Raw genomic sequence first — 25,523 nt, forward strand, 5'->3', positions numbered from 1 at the left:
GCAGCAGCCCAGGGATCGGCCTCCTTCCGAGTCAGACCATTGAGATCAGTACTCCACCCCCATCGGTCTGCCTGGACACTGAGGTCCAGCTCCGAGGGCCTTCTGGCGGTTCCCTCACTGCGAGAGGCCAAGTTACAGGGAACCAGGCAGAGGGCCTTCTCGGTGGTGGCACCTAGAATCATAGAATCATAGAGTTGGAAGAGACCACAAGGGCCATCGAGTCCAACCCCCTGCCAAGCAGGAAACACCATCAGAGCACTCCTGACATATGGTTGTCAAGCCTCTGCTTAAAGACCTCCAAAGAAGGAGACTCCACCACACTCCTTGGCAGGAAATTCCACTGTCAAACAGCTCTTACTGTCAGGAAGTTCTTCCTAATGTTTAGGTGGAATCTTCTTTCTTGTAGTTTGGATCCATTGCTCCGTGTCCGCTTCTCTGGAGCAGCAGAAAAAACCTTTCTCCCTCCTCTATGTGACATCCTGCCCTGTGAAACGCCCTCCCATCAGATGTCAAAGCGATAAACAACTACCTGACATTCAGAAGACATCTGAAGGCAGCCCTGTTCAGGGAAGTTTTTAATATGTGACATTTTTGTGTATTTTTCATCTTTGTTGGAAGCCGCCCAGAGTGGCTGGGGAAACCCAGCCAGATGGGCGGGGTACAAATAATAAATTATTATTATTATTATTATTACTGCCTACACCAGAGGAAGGCAACCTAAGGCCCGGATGCGGCCCAATCGCCTTCTCCATCCAGCCTGCAGACGGTCTGGGAATCAGCGTATTTTTACATGAGTAGAATGTGTGCTTTTATTTACAATACATCTCTGGGTGATTTGTGGGACATAGGAATTTGTTCTTTTTTCTTTCCTTCAAAATATAGTCCAGCCCCCCCCCCCCCGCCAGGGTCTCAGGGACAGTGGACTGGCCCATGGCTGAAGAAGTTTGCTGACCCCTGGCCTCCACGGACGGGCAGAGGAGGCTCTCTGGAGCCCACCCTGTAGAAACCGGGGACTGAAGCTGGGACCTTCGCAGAAGGTGTAATCACAGCCTGCTGGATCAGGCCCATGGCCCTTGGAGACCTGCCCCCCCCCCCGTCTCATGGAGGCCAAACAGATGTCCCAAAAGGAAACTCCAGGGCCGGATTCAAACGCAAGAGCAGCTCTGTCCGGCCGTGGCCACAGGCAGCTTGTATCCAGATGCCTCCCCAAACGGGGTCCAGAAAGGTCTACCTGCTGACCGAGGGCATTTGAATACTTTGAACACGGAGTTGAACTGTGGAACTCCCTCCCACTGGAGGTGCTGCTGGCGACCAACTTGCGGAGATCTTTAAAAAAAGGATTGTGCGAGTTCATGGAGGAGGAGGAGGAGACTATTCCCTGTTTAGGGAAGCTTTTAATATTTGATGAATTATTATATTTTAATATTTTGCTGGAAGCCGCCCAGAATGGCTGGGGAAACCCAGCCAGATGGGTGGGCTACAAATAATAAATTATTGCTATTATTATTAATGGCTGCCAGTGACTACAGTTCTCCAACAACTGGAGGCAGTGAGGCACCTGAATGCCCGTGGCTGGAGGGGGGGGGGTGCTTGGATCCTGCTGGCAGGTTTCCCATAATGAGCATCTCAGTCAGCCACTGTGAGCACCTGACCCAGACTCTTCTCTTCTTACTTCCCCTGGGTATAGTAAGGTTGTTTAACCCTCATCTCTATTCCACAAAGCGCTCCGCTCACTGCCTTCCACATGCTCACTTGCAGTTTTATTTTACGCCTGTCTCATTCGAGGGCAATTGATGGACTATGTGTATATGCTGTTTGGCAACAGAGGATTCTGCAGAAACTTCTTTTGGAAAAACAGTAAAATCTCTCTTTTTTAGACCAAGGAAGGTCTGCAGACACACCGGGCCCTGGCACTGCCCCCGCCCCCAGCAGCAGCCCTCCCTCCTTTGCCAGAGCCCTGCCCCTAAACCGCCCCGCGACTCACCATTGACGGGCTTCTGGTGCATGGAGTCCACAAAGTGGCGGGGGTTCTCGATGGTGTACTTCAGGTCCCGGACGGTGTGGGATCCGGTGCCGTCGCTCCACATGCCCTTCTTGGCGATCCTGGCCTGCTCCTCCAGCTCAGCCAGCCGGTTCTGCTCTGGACTGGGGGCAGAGAAAGGCCGGCCGTCAGACAAACCACCCAACCCTGCGGTCGTCACCCGAGGCCCGCAGAGCTTCCCCAGGGAGGGCATGCAGAGGATCTGCACTGTTAACAATGCCAAAAATAATCAGAGCGGGGGGAAATTAGGGGGCCTTTCTGCTGTCAGCTTTAGACCCCCTCGTTTCGCTAAGCACTAAGGCTGGTCCTTGCTGCCTTAGCTACCAGAAGTTTTACAGGTGGGCTGGATTTTCATGAGGCATTATTCTGTTTCCCAACACTGTCAAACTGACAGTTACATAAATTCAACTAACTAATATACCCACAACGTAACTGGCTGTGTTTAACTAACTGTGTTTAACTGTATTTTTCACTCTGTAAGACGCACCAGACCATAAGACGCACTTAGCTTTTGGAGGAGGAAAACAAGGGGGGAAAATATTGCTGTGCAGCAATCCCTCTTGCTGTTCTGGCTTCTGTGATAGCTGCGCAGCCTACATTTGCTCCATAAGACGCACACACATTTCCCCTTACTTTTTACAAGAGAAAAATTGAGTCTTATAGAGCAAAAAAATGCGGTATATAAATTCTTTATACATATTAACATTATCTAATTGAGAAGAAGCACTTAAAGACCAATGTTTAGAACAGGAAATACAAATAGATCAGTTCTTATATACGTAATGTCCAAATAAAAGCTTTGGACTCCAAAGCTTAGAAAATACAAGTGTCAAAAATAGCAAAATATAGTTGCTGTATGCCAGTGTCACTCGTTCCAAGTCTCTGATACACAAAATACGAGAGTGCACGGCTGATGAAGACCGGCAGGGCAAAACAAGGTATTATTCTGGGACCCCTTGTCATGTTCCGAGTTCTTTCGTCTGACACCGGCATACACAGCAACTGTATTTTGCAAAGGCACAAGTTAAGATCTTTCGTATCCTTCGTCTGATACCTGCACACAGCAGCTGCATACAACAACCATACTTTCAAAAGGCAGATGTGGAACATTGCAAAGAAAAGTTCATCTTTTGCAAGTGCTGCTCCTTAAAAGTTGTTACGTTTGACACTTGTATTCGCTAAGACGTACGTGGAAGACAATCTTACTCGGCTATGAGGGATCGCCAAAGAAAGAAGGAAATAATTTCAGCTGCTCAGTCGAGTACAACGCAAAGGTGGGATGTCAGAGATTTATCCTGCAACAGAGCCTCATGTATCTGTCAGCTCACACCCTTCCTGCCTTACCCTGTCGCTGGGCATATAAGGGAACAGGGCCCCCGTGGCAGTCTCTGGCTCAAAGCCTGAGCGGGCACAGTGGGCTCAGGGAGACCCCTTCACACCTAGAGTGAGCAACCAAGCCTTTGGCAGACCAGAACCACCACTTTTGCCCTCTTTTTGCCCACCACTTTTTGTTGCCACCTTCGTCCTCCGGCACAGCGCTACGCATCAGAAAGGATACTGCTATTAGGAACACAGGAGCCTGCAGGATCCGGCCAACTGCTCATCTAATTCAGCACCTTCTTCTCAGCGGCTGAACATTCGCCTCCAGGAAGCAGGATCCGACACAAGAGCAGCACTCCCCCCTCCCGTGGCTTCAAGCAACCGGCTAAACTAATCCACTGGAGTTTCAGCTCTGGGCTGCTGTCAAAGGGAGGTTCTGCCTGCTAGGCTGCACCACCCTCGCAACCCCCCCCCACACACACACACTGCCTGCATTTCAGGGACAAGCGCTGGTGCCACCTCGCCAGCTCCTTGGGGGCCCCGGCAGCTGCCCGCCCTGCGGTGCAGGGATTCCTGCTGACCCGGCCTGCCCTGGCAAGAGCGTTGCCTTCTCGGTGTTTGCTTCCCGTTCAAGCGGAACATGAGCAAAGTGAGCCGAGGCCCCGGTGGAGATGGCATGGCAGCCGGCCCAGCCAGCCAGGCTCCGCGGCCTCAGCCGCCTCCGCAGACCTCCGGAGAATACTCTGGGGCTCTTCCAAGGCCGTGAACACATCAGCGGAGCCATCAGGCCCCCTTGGCACTCCCCACTCTCTCACGCGCACACAGGCAGCCACACTCGCTCTCGCTCTTTCCTGGCACGAGGCAGAGCTCAGGCCTTAAACGGGGGCTGCCCCCTGCCGCGGCACAGCCAACCTGCCGGGAGCTGCAAGGCCAACAGGATTCGCACAAAAGTCAACGTCCCTGGCAAAACGCACCCCGGGGGATGCTGGGGCCACGAGGAAGCACTGTCTCCCCCACGGAGACACCCTGCTCTCCCTGGGGCTTCCGATTCAGCACACAACCCCCCGATCCTCACCCAAGCTCAACGATGGGCACCCAGGCAGAAGGGGATTTGGAACAAGGCACAGGGCTCTTCTGCCAGCGAAACGAAGCGCAGGGAAGCTGCAGAGGCCTCTGGAAGAGACCTCAGCTTCGAGACTAACTACCCAGACTCTCATCTATGAGACGCTTCGGCCACATTTGCCAGTCTTGGAGGGGACAAGAGGCTGGCTGTGGGCGGCTGGTTTTGTAAAGAGATGTCTTGGAAGCCTCGCTCCCCAGCCACCCTCAGCCCAGAGCTTGCCAGGGAGAACCGGCAGCCCAGGGGCACGTCCAAAGGGAAGCCCGGCTCCTCAGGAGTAGACCTACTTGTTGCCACGCAAGCCTTCCCGGCGGCTGGCCAGCCCTTCGGACACGAGTGACTCTGCGATGTTCTCCCCAGTTGTGTCTGCCAAGGAAAGACAGCCAGGTTAGCGAGGCAGCACAGCACCCAAGAACGGAGGAATTGGCCGGCAGGATCAGGCCCTAGGGGGCCAAACCACAGGCAGGATGCGAGCGCAAGAGAATTCTCCCCTGCAAAACTGGGATTCAGAAGCAACCCCAGAGGCAGGGCAGAGCCACTGTGGGTGGAGATGCCTTTAATAAAATAAAAATCTTAACTATAAGCAGAAGAAATGCTTTCAATGAGGGGGCTGGTGCCCTGCTGGTTGTGTCTGCATGTTTTAAACAGATTTAATACATTTGTGAATAGATTGAATTGATTGTTAATGACTGTGGGAGTTTCCCCCATATTTTTAGCTGCTGTTCTTTTATTTGTACGTCAACCTGTTTCCCTGCCAGGAGGAAAGGTGGGATATAAATAAGTACATCATAATAACAGAAGTCGCCACCGGTAGCCTGCCTGGAGGGCGGGAAGCGAGGTGCGCACAGAGCCCACGGCAAGTCGACCTGGCTTGGCCCACAGAGACTGCCCCCCCCCCCACATGGCCAGGCCACTTGCAGTGGGCAAAGGTGGCAGAAAGAAAGGAGGAGATCACAAGAAAGCGCCCAAGAGGGATTTCACCACTGTGCACAAGGAGGAATCCTGCCACTGCTGGGCGGTGGGGGGGGTGTTTCCTCACCTTGCTCTGCCAAGGATCAGGGCCTCCCCAGGCGCTCTTAACAAGGATCTCCACCCACAAAGCCCCCTCCTCAAAAAGGCTTCCAGGGGACCCACACAAAGAGGCTCCCATGGAAGGAAAGAGTTATGTAGAGGACTCCCTGGTCCTGAATGGGGTAACTGTGCCCCTGAAGGACCAGGTGCGCAGGCTGGGGATCATTCTGGACTCACAGCTGTCCATGGAGGCACAGGTCAATTCTGTGTCCAGGGCAGCTGTCTATCAGCTCCATCTGGTACACAGGATGGGACCCTCCCTGCCTGCAGACTGTCTCGCCAGAGTGGTGCATGCTCTGGTTATCTCCCACTTGGACTACTGCAATGCGCTCTATGTGGGGCTACCTTTGAAGGTGACCCGGAAACTACAACTAATCCAGAATGCGGCAGCTAGACTGGTGACTGGGAGCAGCCCCCGGGATCACATAACACCGGTCCTGAAAGATCTTCATTGGCTCCCAGTATGTTTCTGAGCACAATTCAGAGTGTTGGTGCTGACCTTTAAAGCTCTAAACGACCTCGGTCCTGTATCCCTGAAGGGCGTCTCCACCCCCATCATTCTGCCTGGACACTGAGGTCCAGCTCCAAGGGCCTTCTGGCAGTTCCCTCCCTGCGAGAAGTGAGGTTGCAGGGAACCAGGCAGAGGGCTTTCTCGGTGGTGGCACCCACCCTGTGGAACGTCCCCTCCCATCAGATGTCAAGGAAATAAACAACTATCTTACATTTAGAAGACATCTGAAGGCAGCCTCTGTTTAGGGAAGATTTTAATGTTCGACGGACTATTGTATTTTAATATTTTGTTGGAAGCCGCCTGGAGTGGCCGGAGAAACCCAGCCAGATGGGTGGGTATAAATATATTATTATTATTATTAACTGTAAAGGTCATGAAAAAGCTTCCATGGGCTTTGGAAGGCAGAGGGCGAGGAAGCACCCAGAGGGAGGGGAGGCACCCGCTTGGGGGGGGGGAGCAGAGGGACCCTGGGCTGCCCCAAGCAGGAGCATTTCAGGAGTCAGCCCTGCAGGCAGAGCCAAAGGCGCTCAGGTTCAGCCCAAGGCCAGGAACCCAGAGGCTCTGTCAAGGGGGGTGGCTGCCAGGGACCCCCTCCAGCATCACCCAACCTCAAACCCACCCACGCCCCCTTGGCAAATGCACTACCAGTCCCAGGCCTGCCTCTCGCGCCCAAACCAGTGGCGCAGTCCAGCCCAGAGGGTTGGGGAGGGAGAGGCAGCTGCCAAGATCTGCCCAGCCAGCAATTTCAACATGGATCTCTTCAAAAGCTGAAGAAGTTAATTAGCAAACATCCACCTCTTCAGCTAAATCCTGGGCTGTCAGGCGGCAGCAAGACGAGGCCAGCGTGGCAGAAAAATCCTTCACGTGGCAGCAAACAAGGGGGAGAGATACTGGCATCGCTGCCCACCTCTGAAGATTTATGCCCGGCACAGGGCCCAGAGGGAGATGTGCAAAGCAGCGTGTGGGGGGCACAGCCCCACCCCGGCCCCCCAAAGGACTGGAGAGACACAGGCAAAGGACAGGGGGGAAAGGCAGGCAGGAAGGAGATGACCCACAGCTGGGGGGCAGGAGGCGGGCATGGAAAGGGGAGAGGAGCTAGGCCTCATCTCGGCAGAGAATTGTTATTTTGCATTTCTATCCCCGCCACCACCCGAAATGCAGGAAATCCAGGCCTGGACAAAGCCTCCTCATTCTAAGATGTTTGTTGGCCGGTTTCCTGCAGAAACCCAGCCCCCAAAGCAGAAAACCCAAAGCAAGGGGGCAGAGGGAAAGAGAAAATCACTTCGACTGGGATACTGTTCAAAACCGGCTGCCCTTCAGCTCCTGCCTGGCTCTGCCAAGACAAGGGTGGCATGTCACACAGCCAGCAGGTGACCCAAGCTTCTCCGCTCTCTAGGCCAACACTGTGGGCAAGGGGCAGGGCGAAGGGGTGGGCACCGCTGGAACTCAGGGCAGTGTCCTGGTCACTGGCTGGGCCCCTGAAGGACCCCCCCCCCCCCCGGCTTGGCTTCAAAATGCCACCGGTGAATTATCTTGTCACGGCTGGCGTGAGGCTCAATTCTCGCCCTGAATGTGTCTTTTCTGCCTGTTAAATTGGACCGCAGAGGAAGAGGGAATCACAGCTCCCACAGCCCTTTATGTTATTATACAGAACTTCCCAAAGTTGTATACTTTTGGAGATTCTGAACGAAGGAATATTTGGACGCAACTTTGGCTTTGAGACACTTGGATATGATTCTGGTATTGCACACATTACGCAAAAGACATATTTAAAGAAAGGAACACTCAGTGGAATTTAAATGTCTTATTTTTATATTGGGTCTTTTAGAAAGTTCAACATAACTTAGGAGGCTCCAAGACTTTGGCCACCTCCTGAGAAGAGAAGACTCCCTAGAAAAGACCCTGATGTTGGGAAAGATGGAGGGCGCAAGGAGAAGGGGACGACAGAGGATGAGATGGTGGGACAGTGTTCTCGAAGCTACCAGCATGAGTTTAACCAAACTGCGGGAGGCAGTGGAAGACAGGAGGACCTGGCGTGCTCTGGTCCAGGGGGTCACGAAGAGTCGGACACGACTAAACGACTAAACAACAACACATAACTGCATAGAGAGTTGTGTGAGCTTGGCCAACCCAATAGTCTTCTTGCCTGCCACGTTCCAGATTTCCAGCTGTGTTTCCCCTTCGCCAATTTCCCCTGGGAGAACAGGTCCCTCATTTCCCAAGGAGGGCTCCTTTTTTGCCCCCAGACCTGACTACAGAGCTCTCTTTTTTTGATGGCTTTGGGAGCTGAAGAACTCAGAATAGGCTCCGGCTCTGCTCACCAACCCCCCACATGGCTGATGAACCTCAGAGCTCACAGGAGAACAGCCGGCTCAGGGAGGAAGGAGGGGCAGACTGGGCTGTGGGGATTCGCCCTCCAAGTGTGGGGCAACCCTGCGCAGGACCTCTCACCTTTCCCCAGGTACACCATCCCGTACTCCCGGCCTTGGGGCGTCTTGTATTCCACCGTGAAGCAAACCTCTTTGCCGATGAGCTTCTTCCGCAGGAATTCGCGGGCTGGGAACCCCCAGGGCTGAGGAAGAAGGAGGTGGCTGGTCAGGAACAGGAGCCGCTCAGCCCCACATCCCCCCCCAACTCCCACTCCCAGACCCCTTGCTATTTCAAGGTCGACTCGTCGCTTTCAGAAACTCACCCGTCAGCTTGCAAAAATAACAATTAAGAACCACCCATGTAATGCAGATTTTTAAAAACCTCCACGGCCAGAAACAACTCTGAAAAGGGCTTCATATAAGCTCCTTAGGAAATTTGCATATTAAGCGGTATATAGCTACGGTTGATGATAAATGATGGATAAAACATCCAATGCGTGGGAGAATGGAAACACTTTGGCGACGGATGAACTTCTCTAGAGAGGGGATTTCCATTTATTCATATTCATATTATTATTGTTGTTGTTATTGTTGTTGTTGTTATTATTATTATTACTATTACTACTACTACTATTACTACTTATTATTATTATTGTTATTACTACTACTATTACTACTTACTATTATTATTATTACTACTACTACTACTACTATTACTACTACTACTATTTCAACCGTAGATCTCAGGGCGGTTCACAACATAAAAATACAAGGTGAGAGACAAATTCCTCCAGCAGGGCTGCTCCCACAGGTGAGGCCACCCCCATCTCCCCCCCCCCACACCACCCCATGCCCAGCCTCAGGAAGGGTCACCCTCAGGTCTGGACCTCAGAAGATGGGCAGCTAAGGGGGGGTGATGGAGGGGAGGGGGAGGACAACTCACACCCAGGCTATTTCCTGCCAAACTTCACCCCCTGATGGCAAGACGTGGAATAGCAACCAATAGCATGGCTGAAAGGGCCAGGAACAAGGTCACGATGTGCAGCAAAAGCACATAATCTGGCTGCCACACAAGTCCTGGCTGAGCATAGGGTGCAAACCTGGCCACTGATGTAGGGGAGAGAGGGAATGTATAAACCACCCGTCCCGTCTTATATTCCACTTTTAAAACAGAGGTTGGGGGGGCCATCTCTGGTGAGCTGTTACAGAAGATCTGCAAGGGCCATCTTGGCAGTCCCAATCACCCCAGAATTAATTGGCAGCTGTTGCAGCAATGAGCTCATTTATTAGCTGAGATGTAAGCTAATTGGCTGGCTTTGATATGCCCTCCTTATCTGTGGGGTGCTGGGCTCTGAGCCCAGAAAGGGGAGCTTATCTGTAGGATTTGGGCATTTGCCACTTCTGCCCTCACCTGGGCAGGTGAAGCCATATGAAGCCCTGGCCAATCGATCCTGCTTTGTGTATGAAGAATGAATCCCCATTTCCTTGGGGGCAGACAGGCCATCTCCTTGCTACCCACCCCTCCCTTCGATTATGTGGGTCGCACCCTGTGCCCATAGCCTCCCCCCTTGGGCACCTCCACAGCAGGTCCTGGCAGCAGAGGCGACATTTAGCCCCCCCCCCCCATCAGGCCCTCAGTTGCCTCCGTGACCAGCACTTCCCCCCATCTCCCCCTCCCCCAAGACCTACCTCGTCTGGTGTGTCCTTGCCATCTGGCTGCCCCGCAGCTGCCCGGCGTGCCAGGTTGCCAGCCCGGATGTTGCTGAGGTTGATCTGCTTCTCGGGAGGCGGTCCTCCACGAGGCTGGCCGCGGACTATGATGGCGCAGCCAGAGAGAACCTGGGGGGGGGGGACAAGATGGGGGCATCAGTAGCAGCATCTAACAAGCCCCAAAGCGAGCAGCATCAGAATAGGACACAGGAGTAAAGGTAAAGGGACCCCTGGCCATTAGGTCCAATCGTGGCCGACTCTGGGGTTGTGGCGCTCATCTCGCTTTATTGGCTGAGGGAGCCGGCGTACAGCTTCCAGGTCATGTGGCCAGCATGAATAAGCCGCTTCTGGCAAACCAGAGCAGTGCACAGAAACGCCGTTTACCTTCCCACCAGAGCGGTACCTATTTATCTACTTGCACTTTGAGGTGCTTTCGAACTGCTAGGTTGGCAGGAGCAGGGACCAAGCAACGGGAGCTCACCCCGTCCCGGGGATTCGAACCACCGACCTTCTGATCGGCAAGCCCTAGGCTCTGTGGTTTAATCCACAGCGCCACCCGTGTCCCGGGATCAAATGCTCACTTGGCCAGGAAACTGACCAACTTGGGGAACTTTGGGCCGGCGTACCTTGCAGGCAAGTTTTGGGGATTAAATGGGAAGGACCACGTAAGCCACGCTGAGGGTCTTGGAGGTAAGGCAAGTGGAATTCATAATAACAGGGACCAGGCAGGTGTGAGCGTCAGAGGAGCAATGCTTCACACAGGTGTGCCCAGGTAGCCTGAAGGCAAGGGATCCTTCTCCTCCTCCTCAGCTGTTGCCACCCTGAATGGTGGCAGCACCTAGACGCTGCCCCTGAATGCGCAAGATCCCAGTTTACTCACAGGGCACTCGTCTGGGGCTCCTTCCAGCCCATGAATTTTGCCAGGATGTCAGCCACTGCCCAAGCCAACCAATAGCAAGGTACGTTGAGGATGGGCTATGTGAACTTTCTATGCTGCCTTTCTCTCACACCGCTGCCAGTCAGGTCAGAAAAGAGTAAGACCATTGACACAAGGGAGCAAAATCGCATCCTAAAGAGGAAGTCAAAGCGCTTGCAGCCGCTCATGACCTGCAGGGCCACAATACATCCGAAGGTAAAACGGAGCCGCCGAAAGTAACGCTGCGCTGCCCTGGTTGCCAAAGCCCTAGACAACTCCAGCCCCAGATATCCGAATGGCTGCCTTCTTCCCTGAGGACCCTCTTGGGGCTTCTCTTGGCAGTCCCTCCGCCTTCAGGGGCTCCAGGCGAGTGGCACCCCAACAGGACGGGGCCTTCTCCGTGGCAGCCCCTCCCCACAGAGGTACATCTGGTGCCTTAACTGCACAGCTGCCGGACATCTCTTTGCCCCCTGACTTCTTTTGCAATTGGAGGTCTATGTTCTTAGGACCCACCTCATTTTATGGTTGGGAGTTGTTTTAAAGTGTTCTTAATATCGTGTTTTAATGTTCTATCCTGCCCTGGGACCTTGGGGCGAAGGATTGCTAACAAACTATTATTACCATTATTATTAGTATTATTACTATTACTACTACACCTTGGATCCCAAACGCCTTAGTACTCGGACGTTTTGGCTCCTGAACGCTGCAAACCCAGAAGTGACTGTTCCAGTTTGCGAACTATTTTTGGAAGCTGAATGTCCAACGGGGCTTCTGTGGCTTCCGATTGGCTGCTGGAGCGTCCTGCAGCCAATCAGAAGACGGGCTTTGGTTTCCGAACGTTTTGGAATGGACTTCCAAGGTACGACTGTACTACTATGGAGGGTTTTTTTTAATCCACCAAAAGCTTTCATTGTGATTCCTTACAACTTCAGACAATAATTGGCAAAGAAGCAGCCAAACAATGTTATCCCCCAAGCCCCAGAGGCGGGACTTCCCTTGGTTCAGCCACAGTAGCCTTCGAGAACCCCCCCCCCCCTTCCCTGGAACCCAGCAGGTCAAGCCCTCCCAAAGCCTGCCCCACAGGGGAGGCTTCCCCTCCCCACGGGCGCGCGAGAGGCAAGGCCATGCCCAGGCGATCCCTCCTGCCAAGGTTCAGGGTCCAGGCAGATCACTGGACCACAGGACAGGCCTCCTCTCGGCCGGCTGGGCAGCAACGGAAGCTGCAGCCACGCTGACCCTGCAAGCCTCTGAGGCTGAAACCAGCAAATAAAAAGTTGCGCACTAGAAATTATGGACACACAAACCCCTCCGTGCTCCTCGACACGTGGCCCATGGTCACCGCCTGCGGCTGCCTTAGAAGTAGCAAATGGAGATCAGGAGGATCTGTTTCCTGGCTGCAGCTAGCCATGGAAGCCCAGAGAGGAACTTGTTGTTGTTGTTTAGTCATTTAGTCGTGTCCGACTCTTCATGACCCCCTGGACCAGAGCACGCCAGGCACTCCTGTCTTCCACCGCCTCCCGCAGTTTGGTCAAACTCATGCTGGTAGCTTTGAGAACACTGTCCCACCATCTCGTCCTCTGTCGTCCCCTTCTCCTTGTGCCCTCCATCTTTCCCAACACCAGGGTCTTTTCCAGGGAGTCTTCTCTTCTCATGAGGTGGCCAAAGTCTTGGAGCCTCAACTTCATGATCTGTCTTCCAGTGAGCACTCAGGGCTGATTTCCTTCAGAATGGAGAGGTTTGATCTTCTTGCAGTCCATGGGACTCTCAAGAATCTCCTCCAGCACTATAATTCAAAAGCGTCAATTCTTCGGCAATCAGCCTTCTTTATGGTCCAGCTCTCACTTCCATAATCACTACTGGGAAAACCATAGCTTTTACTATACGGACCTTTGTTGGCAAGGCGATGTCTCTGCTTTTTAAGATGCTGTCAAGGTTTGCCATTGCTTTTCTCCCAAGAAGCAGGCGTCTTTTAATTTCGTGGCTGCTGTCACCATCTGCAGTGATCATGGAGCCCAAAAAAGTAAAATCTCTCACTGCCTCCATTTCTTTCCCTTCTATTTGCCAGGAGGTGATGGGACCAGTGGCCATGATCTTCGTTTTTTTGATGTTGAGCTTCAGACCATATTTTGCGCTCTCCTCTTTCACCCTCATTAAAAGAGGAGCTACCAGGGGACAAATATCCTCTGGCTTGTGCTCCTCTCTGTGGTGCCCGCCTGGCAGGGTGCAAAGATGCACAGATTCAGATCTCCAGGCGTCCCTCTGGCTCTCCACCAGCCAAGGCAGGCAAGGACATGGCGGCTTTGATGGTGCACAGCCTGGTATGCTCAGGAGGGAGGGGGAACAGGCTATAGTCACCTGCAGGCGGCCTCTCTGGCCTCCTTCTCAAGGCAATGATTTCGAGCACCCGGGCTCAGGACCAGCGACGAGAATCGGGACCCTAGCTCGCCTCCCTGTTCCGAGAACCCTCTCCCCTCCCCCCATCCCAAGGGCCAAGAGGGGTTTCCTTGGGTGCCTCCTCCTCTTCTCGACTCCTTTCACCCAAATCACCAGCCCTCAAACGTAGCAGTCGATGCCCCAGTCTATTAAAGCACTCTGCACAATCGCCAAAGCATTAAACTCCAACCAGAGAAGCAAATTGACAAAATAATCAATTGGAGAGAGATTCTTTCAATGGAGCTTGTTCCACGGCCGCGGCACTCAATACACCCGAAAACCGTGTAGGAGCTGTAATTACTCTTAATCTAGTTCCCAGGACAGGCTCAAGGCCCACCCCGCTCTTGGCTGCTTGCCGGAGAAAGCCAGGGGCGAGATCCGTGGGAGTGCCATCCTGCACAAAGGGCTCCCTCCCTGCGCCCCTTTGACTCCCAAGGCCGCCTCAGCCAAGCTTCCTGATCAGCCGACCACCTTCCAAAGTCCCCAAGAGGCTCCATGTCACCCCAACAGACAGGCAATTGTCAGGGCTTCACAGGACGCAGCCCCCTTGCACCCAGGAAGAAACCAGCCAGCTGACTCCACTGTGGGCATCGGGTAACTGGCAGGAGGGCAGCCCTGCTCACCTGTCCGACTTGGGCCACAGAGGGTGGGGGAGAAAAAGCTTCCCCCCCCCCAAACTGGAACTACACTCAAATGCAGCTGCCAGTCAGAGGATGCTGCGGCCCCCAAAATCCTCTGCTACCCCCACAGTCAACGCTCCTTCGGTCTTTCCTCCACCCCAAAATTTCCACCCCTTCTCAAGTTTAGCAAGCTGATGCCATCTCTGTGAAAAATCACCACCAGAGAGAGCAGAGTTCCTACCTCACAATCCCCCCCCCCCCGAGATGCTGGGCTAGATGCCTCTTGTTTCAAAGGCTGCCTGCCAGAGCCCAGGCTTTCCCCGCAGAAAGGACCTGAGGGCTGATTCCACCAGTGGGGCCCATTCTGCCAGGAAGAAGGTGCTGCTCTCAGATGGAACAGAGGCTGAGGATCACTTCCTCCTCGTGGCAAAGGAACTCCACCTCTCTTACAGAGATGCAGGGCAGCTCAGGGGTTAAGGTGTCTTTCTAGCACCTGGGAGACACCAGGGATCAGATCCCCACCTGGCCATGAACCTCACTGGGCGACGCTGCCCAGCCCCTGCCTCTCCACCTAACCTGCCTCTCAGGGTTGTTGTTGGGGGTGCTAAACGAGGAGGGGGAGAACCAGAGAGGCCCCCTTGAGCTCGGGTGGTTTGTAAGCTAAATAAAATAAACAAATAAATACAATCATACCTCAGAAGTCAAACAGAATCCATTCCGGAAGTCCATTCGACTTCGTTCAGAAACCAAAGCGCAGCTTCTGACTGGTTTCCAATTGTACAGGCACACTGGACACAACAGCAGAAGCTGGGCCAGACATTTGGCTTCCAAAAAAAGTTCAAAATACTTCTGGTTTTTGATCGTTCAGGAGCCGGAACTTTCAACTCCCAAGACGTTCAGGAGCCAAAGTACAGTGGTGCCCCGCAAGACGAATGCCTCGCAAGACGAAAAACCCGCAAGACGAAAGGGTTTTCCATTTTGGAGGTGCTTCGCAAGACGGATTTCCCTATGGGCTTGCTTCGCAAGACGGAACGTCTTGCGCCTTTTTTTTTTTAAACCGCCAATGCATTCCTATGGGAAACCGTCAATACACATTGGTGCTTCGAAGACGAAAAAACTCGTAGAATGAATTAATTTCGTCTTGGGGGCACCACTGTACGACGGTACACCACAGGGTGACAGGCTGAAGACAGAGGTGCCTATGGGGAACCTCTCCCCATCCTTCTCAGGGGGCAGCCCCCCCCCCAAGTGCCTCCCTGCTTCCCTAAGGCCCTCTGGGTCACAGGGTGCTGCATTTTGCCCTTGAAGCAGTGTTGCAAAAAAATTATAAATGAGAGCTGAATGAAATAAGAGCAATGCCGGAATGGTTGCAGGCTGTGATCTGGAGTGCCACAGGCATCCCGGCCACCCTTTGCGGACGTGAGGATGGGAGTAACGTACAGGGAGAGCGTTGCCCCCTTCTCTCCTCACAGGGTTGCTGCTGGGGCAGATCAGAACTGCCGGCACCCCGGCATGTCTGCAAAGCTGAGCTGCACCCCACCCCACGGGCAGCAGTCCTGGAGCACACTGCGGACCACCCACTGTGGACAGGTGCCCTCACCCCAGGGCACACCCCCTGCTTGCGCTGTTGGGCGGAATTCTCTCTAGCTGCCCCAGTACCTTGGCCCACCAGCCCCACTGATCTTCTCACTGTGGGGAAGATGCACCTGTGCAGGAGGCCCAGAAGACTCCGAAAACCAAACTAAACTGGTTCCCAAAGCTTCCGTCCCTGCCTGCTCCAAGGGAAGCATCTAAATTGCAGAACTCTTTCATGTGGTGTGGCTCACACACCGCAGTGGGGTGGAGTGACATTTGTGACCCACAAGGCACTTGTTTCGGGATAGGGAAATGAACCGGCTGCTCTCTGGCTCCAGAACCCTGCTCTTTAGAGGCACCTGAACATCCTCTGCTCAACGGGCAAGGCACCTCCAGGTTGCAAGGTTACAGCCTAGCATGCCTGGGGTTTATTACACGCAACTTCTGCTGCTGAATTTCTAGTGGCATTTGCAAATTCTGGCCAAGACCTGGCACAGCCAGCACCTGTCCTGTGTCACAGCGGATCTGCAGCAAAAAGCAGGCCCCAGACGGGGGGGGGTGGGACCCACACACACACCAGAGGCCAGAGCACCGAGCAGCAGCATGGCAGGCTGGACTAAGAACCCACAACACACGTCCAAGCTGCCACATGCGCTGACAGCACCAGTCTTGGACAATGTGGGTTCCCGGAAGCAAGTCTGTGGAAGATGGCCTGAGAGAGCTGCCAGGGGGCAGCCCACAAACCCACCCCATGAGACTGCCCTTCCAGGCATGCCCCACTGCACAACTTTGTCAAGTTTGCATCTTGCCCTTTTCAAAAAAGATACAACTGACACACACACACACACACACACACACACACACTCCTTCCAGAAAGCAAGTGTGAGCCTGGGTGTCCTTTGCAATGCAAAGGCGGTTCCGAGGCTCCCCTAAGTTATCATGGGGGCGTTTTCTAGAGGTCACCGGAAGCCAGACCACTGGGCCACCTAGGGCAACGCTCTCCAGATGTTACGAGAGCCCAAATGCCAACAGGCTCAACCAGCATGGCCAACGGTCCAAGCCCAGAGCTGCAGTCCAGCAACATATGGAGGGGGCTAGATGGGGTGCCCCCTGCCCACAGACAAGGCTCTTTCCCCAGCTCTAGGGCAGAAGTTCGGGCCTGGACCCGAGGCCTTCTGCCTGCAACGTGGATGAGCTGAGACTCAGCCCGGCCCTTCCGGGCTGCATCACGTGCAGCAAAACAAGAGACTCCTCTTCTTATCTTCTTCCTTATCTTCAAAGGGAAGGCATGGAATGGACTCTCCTTGCAGTACGTGTCCCCTCCCTCCCCAAAGACCCCAGCGAAGAAGGCGCTCAGGATGCTGCAATTGCACCCGGGAGAGAAAAGGGTAGTCCTGGGGCTCCCGGTCGTGGGGGCCACACGCCCACCTCCCACAGGGGAGACGGGGGGGGTCTCTGGGGGAGCCGAGGGCCTTCCCACAGGGGCACCGGGCTGACCTCTCTGGGGCACAGGGGGGTGGGATCCCTCTCAAGCACCCACCCACGTGGTCCCAATCCAGCTGTTGCTGCTCCTGGGTTTTGAGCGGACCTGCGGGGGACGCTTCCCGCCTGGCACGGGGTTGGTCTGGACGACCCCTGGGGGTCCCCCTCCCAGCGCTTCGGATCTGCGACCCCTCGGGGAAAGGGCTCGGGAGGAGGGTCCTGGGCTGGGGCAAGGGGAGAGCGGAGGGCGAGCTGGCGGAGGGGGGCACGTGGCGGGGAGCCGAAGGGGTCCGGCCCCCGAGAGGCCGCCCGGAAAGGGGCCTGGGCGCTTTGCCCATGCTCAGAGGCGCCCTTGGCGGCGCCCTTCCGCCCCGGGGAAAGGGTCCTGGGCTGGGGCAAGGGGAGAGCGGAGGGCCAGCTGGCGGAGGGGGGCCTCCCTGCCTGGGCGCTCTGCCCATGCTCCGGGGCGCCCTTACCATCTTGACGATGCCTCTCTGCAGGGCGGGGCTGGGGGCGCCCGAGGCGGCGGCGGCGGGGGCGCTGCTTCCGGCGGAGGAGGCCATCCCGAGGGGTCTCTAGCGGGGTCTCTATCGGGGGGTCTCTCTCGCTCTCTCTCTCTCTCTCTCTGCGAGGGACGCGGCGCGGACGGAGCGGCGGAAGGGGCGGGGCGGGGGGCGGGGCGCCAGCTTTATACCCCTCCCCGGCCCCGCCCCGCCCCGGCGAGGAGGGCCAATGGGCGGGCGCCCCCGCGGACCCGGACCCGCCCCCTCGCGGCCGGCCTGACCAATTGGCGCGGCGAGCGGCTGCCGGGGAGGGAAAGGGGAGCGGATTCAAACCCGCGACGTCGCGGCAGGAAGCGGGAGGAGGAGGGAGGAGGCGGGACTTCCGGGTCGGGCGGGCAGAAGGACACGTCGGCAAGAGCTGCCCGCGCGGCGCCCACGTGGGAGGGGGAGGGCGGGGCCGCCGCCCGGGACGCGCCTGCGCCTTAGAGGGGGATCCCGGGGAAGCCCGGCGGGCCGGCACGTGACCAGGGAGGGAATTCCCCGCCGCCGCCGCTGCTCCTCCGGCGGCGCCGCCTAGTATGGCCGGTGGTCGACTTTGCGAACTGCATATTATTTCATAATATTTTATAATATCTGTCTGTATTGTTCATAGTGTTTGCTACATTACTAGTGAAATTAAAATAATAAATAAATAGATATATAATTTATTACTTATACCCCGCCCATCCCGCCAGGCATCCCCAGCCACTCGGGCGGCTTCCAACCAAAGATTAAAAATACATTAAAACATCAGTTTTCTCCTGAGAAATCGCTGTGTGGGACAATGTTGCAGGACCCCGCCCCCCATCATTCAGTTTGTAGAAACACGACACACACACACACTCACAATATGACACACGCGACGTTTCTGTTATAAATTCATAGTAAATCAACCCTACATCGGATTTACACCGGTCTACTTTTATTTTATTCCATGAAGGTAGGACTATCAAAGGGGGGTGGTTTAATACAGGATGGCCATAATCCCTTAAGCGTACCAACACGTACTCAGGAGCCCTACCCAGTTGGCATGACGACCTTGATGGTCCCAGACAGAAGACTATCAAGGACACAACAGACTTGCATATGGGAGTGGATTCAACATGGACTGGGACAAAGGACAATGATCAGCTCTTCCCTCTGGGGGCAGGAAACTGTCCCCTACCCTTTGTCCTCTGGAAAATACTCATGGGGAGGGGGAAAGGAGCGACCAGCCAGGTGACAAGATACTCAGGGTACCACCACAACTCCTACCTAAGACCCTCCTTTTTGTGATGTGTCAATGATGTAGTCATGATGTAGTTGTGATGTAGTTCTAGGGGCATAGCTTGGGGGGATTAGTAACTAATAAAAGTTGGGGTCTTTTTGGTTCTGGGCTTCCATCTTGTTCCACCTGGTGGCAGGTGGGAGTCCTGTCGCGACAGTCTTCAATCAAGACCAAGCCTACTGGCTGCTGTTTTGCTCTGCTATTCCTGGCTGGTCTCCTTGTTTTTTTGTCCAAGGGAACCCTCAGATTTCTCCGTTAATAAGAACCTACAGTTAGAACTGGATATAGAAGAACTGATTGGTTCAAAATTGGGAAAAGAGTACAACATGGCTGTATAATGTCTCCCTGCTTATTTAACTTATATGCAGAATTCATCATGCGAAAGGCTAGGCTGGATGAATCTCAAGCCGGAATTAAGATTGTCGGAAGAAATATCAACAACCTCAGATATGCAGATGACACAACCTTGATGGCAGAAGGTGAGGAGGAATTAAAGAACCTTTTAATGAGGGTGAAAGAGGAGAGCGCAAAATATGGTTTTGTTACTGGAAAAATCCGAGGGCTCCCTTGGACAAAAAGTAAAGACACCAACCAGAGTAAATTGGAGCAAATCAGTAGCCTGTAGGCTTGGCCTTTATTGAACTGTTGCAACAGGGTGCTCCCCTCACTCGCAGGAGAGAGGAAAGACCCAGAAAAATGGGTGTGCAAGACCTTATAAAAACTTTTGAAATTCCCATCCTCTAGGTCAAGCCCACCCCCAGAAACATCATGCATACATTACAGAAAGGAGGGGTTGAGGGAGGAGTTGCGGTGGTAACCTGAGTGTCCTGTCACCTGGCTGGTTCCCTTCTCCTCCTCCCCATGAGTCATTTTCTGAAGACAAAAGGTAGTCGCAGTTTCCTGCCCCCTGAGGGAAGACGTGATCATTGTCCTTTGTTCCAATCCATGCTGAATCCACTCCCATATGGAAGTTCTTTGTGATCTTGATTGTCTTCTGTCTAGGACCATCAGGGTTGGCATAGCAACTGGGCAGGGCTCCTGTGGATGTGCTGGGATGATGAAGGGGTTATGGAGCCCTGTATCAAACCTTCCCCATTTTGTAGTCTTTCCTTCATGGAGTAAAATAAAAGTGGAACAATGCAAATCCGATGTATGGTTGATTTTTCTATGAATTTATAACAGAAGCGTGGCGTATGTAGTGTGTGAGTGTGAGTGTGTGTGAAGTTTGTACAAACTGAATGATTGGGGTGGGGGGTTCCTGCTACAGTTTGAAGCTCAACATCAAAAAAACGAAGATCATGGCCACTGGTCCCATCACCTCCTGGCAAATAGAAGGGGAAGAAATGGAGGCAGTGAGAGATTTTACTTTCTTGGGCTTCATGATCACCGCAGATGGTGACAGCAGCCACAAAATTAAAAGACGCCAGCTTCTTGGGAGAAAAGCAATGACAACCCTAGACACCATATTAAAAAGCAGAGACATCACCTTGCTAGCAAAGGTCCGTATAGTTGAAGCTTTGGTTTTCCCAGTAGTGATGTATGGAAGTGAAAGCTGGACCATCAAGAAGGCTGATCGCCGAATAATCGCTTCTCAGCCCAGGACGAGATGGTTGGACAGTGTTCTTGAAGCTACAAACATGAGTCTGACCAAACTGTGGGAGGCAGTGGAAGACAGAAGTGCCTGGTGTGCTCTGGTCCAGGGGGTCACGAAGAGTCGGACACGACTAAACAACAGCAACAAAATATCAGTCATTAAAAACCTCCCTGAACAGGGCTGCCTTCAGATTCTTTAAGTTTTTGTCTTCTTGGTTCCTGAGTTTCCCCGTCAGTTTTGCCATTTCGGCATAGTCCAGGCATAGGCAAACTCAGCCCTCCAGATGTTTTGTGACTACAGCTCCCATCATCCCTGACCACTGGTCCTGTTAGCTAGGGATGATGGGAGTTGTAGTCCCAAAACATCTGGAGGGGCGAGGTTGCCTATGCCTGTTTGCCATCCCTCTCTGGCAGGGACTGAAATGTCGAGATGTAAGGGACCAGGAGGCAGGACCTTCTTGGGCGACCCTCTCGCTTGCTCAGGAGGTGATCTTGGGGGCATTTTTTTTAGTGAGACCGGGCACTCGACATGCAGGAGACTCGTTCCTTCCCTCACTGCGCCTCCCCGTCACTGGTCCCTTCCTTCCCTGAAAGTGATTGGCACTGCTCGGAGCCCCCCAGCCAGGCTGGCGGCAAATCCCCGGGCATCTGGCACACCCGCCTGGAGACTCTAAGATCCAGGATGGGGCTGGGCTGCTGCTGCTATGCGGGCACCCCTTGGAGACCGGCAGCTCCCGTTCTCTGTGCCCGTTTCAGACAGAATCAGAGAGGCGGGGGGGGGCTGAGCTGGGGTGCTCGTCTGCGCCCCCTACTGGCTGAGCAGGGTTTCTTTTGGGGCCACCCCCAAGGAGCCCCTGCTACATTCAGCCCTTCTTCCTGGGGGTGAAGGGGAGAGGGTCAGACGTCTCTCTGGCTTCTGCCTGTGGGCCCAGCCCCCTTTTGCTACCAAAACTCAGCCAGGAAGCCTGAGGTGACTGTCTCAGCCAGCAGGATCCCCCAGGGCAGCAGATCCCAACATTGATCTTTCCTCCGCCCTTGTTCCTTATGTAAATCTTCCATCACCACTTCTTCCCTGCCAGGGAGAAGAACACCATTTTGGGATCCACCTCTAGTGCCAAAATGCACTTAGTATCAGGTGAACCTGGAATATGAGAAAGTCCATTGGTTCCAACACCTGTATTTTGCACTGTTTTACTGTGAATAAGTTGAGTTTCCAAGAATCGCAATGGGGGGGGGGGAGGTTTTAAAACCATAGAATCATGGAATTGTAGTGTTGGATGGGACCCCAAGGGTCATCTAGTCCAACCCCCTGCAATGCAGGAATCTCAGCTAAAGCATCCTTGACAGACGGCCATCCAACCTCTGCTTTAAAACCTCCAAGGAAGGAGAGTCCATAATCTCACCACCTTTCCATCATCAAACATTTCTTGGTGTCCTGATGTTTGGTCAGAATTTCCTTTCTTGTAACTTGAAGCCATGGGTTCAAGTCCTACCCTCCAAAGCAGGAGAAAAGCTTGTTCCCTCTTCCATGTGACAGCCCTTGAGATATTTGAAGAGGCTCTCATATCTCCTCTCAGTCTCTTCTAAAGCCTAAACATCCCCAGCTCCTTCAACCATTCCTCATCAGGCTTGGTTTCCAGACCCTTGGTCATCTTGGCCGCCCTCCTCTGCACACATTCCAGCTTCTCAACATCCTTCTTAAATTGTAGTGCCCTGAATTGGACACAGTATCCCACGTGTGGTCTGACCGATGCAGAATAGAGTGGGACCATGATTTCCCTTGATCTGGACACTAGACTTCTGCTGATGCAGCCTAGAATAGCATTAGCTTCTTTTGCTGCTACAAAATACTGTTTATGCTGCAGAAACATTAAGAGGACAGGGTTGGGCCCATTAATTTGCTGGCAGCAACAAAACCTCAGCTGCCCACCTTCAGCAAGGGAGGTTGTGGTGGTCCCGGGGGGAGGTTACCGTGCGGCGTGGTCAGAGACCGGTCCTGGGTCGAGGGTCTGGAGACTGTCCACCAAGGGCGAAGCGGGGTCCAAAGCGAGGAGCCGGGCAAGGACGGGAACTCCGGAAGAACAGGTCTGGGTGCTGGCAGAAACAGGTTTCCAACGACGTTGCTCCTGCAACTTGGGACTGGGCTGACTGGCCTTTATTTCCTCTGAGACCAGGGGTGGTCCCGGCCCACAGGTGACCCACCTCTCCTGGCCTTAAGGCGAGCACTCCTCCTCAGAGAACTTAGTTCCCTCCGCCTCTCTGCCCTGAGCCTCTGCAGCTCAGGAGAGGCTGGAGGGTTACTGGACCCAGAGGCAACCTCACCTTCCCCTGACAGGGCTGGGAGAGGCGTACCTGCAGGCAATGGGTCCTCAATCACCTCCGGAGCCAGAGTGGATTCACCTGGTGCCTGCTCCTGAGGATCTGGCACAGGTGCAGGTGCTTCAAATTCAAGGCCCTGCCCAGGCTCAGCTGGCCCTGGAGGCAGGGACTCCTGTGCAGGCCGGGAATCCTCTGAATCAGCCTCTGAATCAGATTCCCAGGCCATCACAGAGGCACTGAGTTCTTGGTGCCCTGCCAGGGGCTTCTCGGTGGCCAGGGGGTCTCGGCCTTCCACTCCCCAGAATCCCAGGCAGGGGGGACCAGCGCTGGTGAGCTATAGGGGCAGATGGAGAAGAAAAAGGCATCAGCTTCCAGTGGTCCAGAGAGAGATTTGGGGAGATGGGAGATTTGGGCCTCTGAAGTGCCCCAGCTGGCCCCCCTGCCTGGGATTCTGGTCTCAGAGCCCAAAAGTCTTCCACGTCCCTAATGGGAAGACCAGCCCAAGGCACTGATCATTCACTCCCCTGCAGTGTGGAAATCCCAGCGGGTGCTGAGACTGGAGCAGCCCCTGGAAAGAGCTCAGAGGAAAGGGCTCTTCTTATTTCTTCTTCTAGGTGGCGAGATCAGATTAAGGTTGCTTCCTTAACAAAAGGAAAAAGGAGTTGGGAGGTTAATGTAAGCTTTATATTAAGTCTCCCTCCCAAAGTGCTGAAACAAAATAAAACAATTCCTTCCAGTAGCACCTTAGAGACCAACCAAGTTTGTTATTGGTATGAGCTTCCGTGTGCATGCACACTTCTTCAGATACACACATACACTGCATGCACACGAAAGCTCATACCAATAACAAACTTAGTTGGTTTCTAAGATGCTACTTATGCGGGTGGCGCTGTAGGTTAAACCACAGAGCCTAGGGCTTGCCGATCAGAAGGTCGGCGGTTCGAATCCCCGCAAAGGGGTGAGCTCCCGTTGTTCGGTCCCTGCTCCTGCCAACCTAGCAGCTGTTCGAAAGCACTTGATGTGCAAGTAGATAAATAGGTACCACTCCGGCGGGAAGGTAAACGGCGTTTCTGTGCGCTGCTCTGGTTCGCCGGAAGCGGCTCAGTCATGCTGGCCACATGACCCAGAAGCTGTACACCGGATCCCTCAGCCAATAAAGCGAGATGTACGCCGCAACCCCAGAGTCGGCCACGACTGGACCTAACGGTCAAGGGCCCCTTTACCTTTACCTTTAAGGTGCTACTGGAAGGATTTTTTAAATTTTGTTTCGACTATGGCAGACCAACACGGCTACCTACCTGTAACTAGAACCTAAGTGTGGAGATGGCTGAAGGGTCCGTCTGATGCAATGCTTGGCTGCCAGCACTGGCTGAACAGATGCAGATGCTGTTTTAAGGCAGAGAGCCCTCCCTTCCCTCCCTGGCTGGATATGGGCTGCTGCTGAAGGTGGAGGCTCCATCTCGCTATCCTGATTTTCAGATCTACTGCTCAGTCCTCTGGTGGTGCATGTTTGCTCAGAAAAGCCCTCCTCCACTCATGTCTGGCAGAATCCAGGGCCACAGGAAAAGACAAGGTCATCAACACAGCCCCCAGAGTTACCAGCACGGCACCCACAGGTGCCACTGCACCCAACAGGACCCCCCATGGTGCCCAGAACAGGCCTCAGTAAAGGTCTACTCAAAACCCCAGAAAGAATGAAAGATGGTTTCCTTTCCCTGCTCAGTTTCTGTTTCCACTCACTTAGCCTGACCTACATTGAATGTTGTTGTTGTTGTTTAGTAGTATCTGCCTCTTCGTGACACCATGGACCAGAGTACGCCAGGCACTCCTGTATTCCACTGCCTCCCGCAGTTTGGTCAAACTCATGATGGTAGCTTCGAGAACACTGTCCCACCATCTTGCGTTCTGTCGTCCCCTTCTCCTTGTGCCCTCCATCTTTCCCAGCATCAGGGTCTTTTCCAGGGAGTCTTCTCTTCTCATGAGGTGGCCAAAGTCTTGGAGCCTCAGCTTCAGGATCTGTCCTTCCAGTGAGCACTCAGGGCTGATTTCCTTCAGAATGGAGAGGTTGGATCTTCTTGCAGTCCATGGGACTCTTAAGAGTCTCCTCCAGCACCAGAATTCAAAAGCATCCATTCTTCGGCGATCAGCCTTCTTTATGGTCCAGCTCTCACTTCCATACATTACTACTAGGAAAACCGTAGCTTTTACTATACGGACCTTTGTTGGCAAGGCGATGTCTCTGCTTTTTAAGATGCTGTCTAGGTTTGTCATTGTTTTTCTACCAAGAAGCAGGGGTCTTTTAATTTCGTGACTACATTGAATATTCCCCCTTAAATTTGGCCTCATTTCCTTGGATGCCGGAACTGGACACCCACCTTGCCTCTCTGATTTAAGGTTACCAGGCCTCCCCGTTTCCCGGCGACAGTCCCCAGATTTACAAATCAGTCCCCATACAAAATCCATTGAAGCTGAAAAGTGTCCCCGGATTCAATGGGGGGGGGGGAATCTGGTAACCTTACTCTGATGGAGAGATGCAAAGAGCTTTCTCTCTCTCGGCAAGAGTGGCAGTGGCTCAGATTTCCGAATGCTATCCTGATTCCAAAAATGTTGGGAATCCCCATTCTGGCTGAATGC

At 53.8% G+C, this 25,523-nt stretch overlaps 2 protein-coding genes across 3 annotated transcripts in view; both read right to left on the bottom strand.

Annotated features, from left to right (window-relative positions):
* SND1 (staphylococcal nuclease and tudor domain containing 1) overlaps positions 1-18,023 on the bottom strand; it is a 223,322-nt gene extending 205,299 nt beyond the window's left edge. Inside the window, exons 1-5 of the mRNA XM_083401914.1 lie at positions 17,645-18,023; positions 10,122-10,271; positions 8,515-8,635; positions 4,769-4,847; positions 1,985-2,145 (exon numbers count right to left, since the gene is read on the bottom strand). Coding sequence (XP_083258040.1) covers positions 1,985-2,145; positions 4,769-4,847; positions 8,515-8,635; positions 10,122-10,271; positions 17,645-17,731 — 598 coding nt within the window. The 5' untranslated portion in view covers positions 17,732-18,023. The remainder of the gene's footprint in view (positions 1-1,984; positions 2,146-4,768; positions 4,848-8,514; positions 8,636-10,121; positions 10,272-17,644) is intronic.
* Positions 1-25,523, bottom strand: part of LOC310659082 (uncharacterized protein) — a 332,609-nt gene that overhangs the window by 238,429 nt on the left and 68,657 nt on the right. The gene's annotated exons all lie outside the window — the stretch shown is intronic.

The sequence above is a fragment of the Podarcis tiliguerta genome (assembly GCF_965153285.1).
Source record: "Podarcis tiliguerta genome assembly, chromosome: 10".
Classification (NCBI taxonomy): domain Eukaryota; kingdom Metazoa; phylum Chordata; class Lepidosauria; order Squamata; family Lacertidae; genus Podarcis; species Podarcis tiliguerta.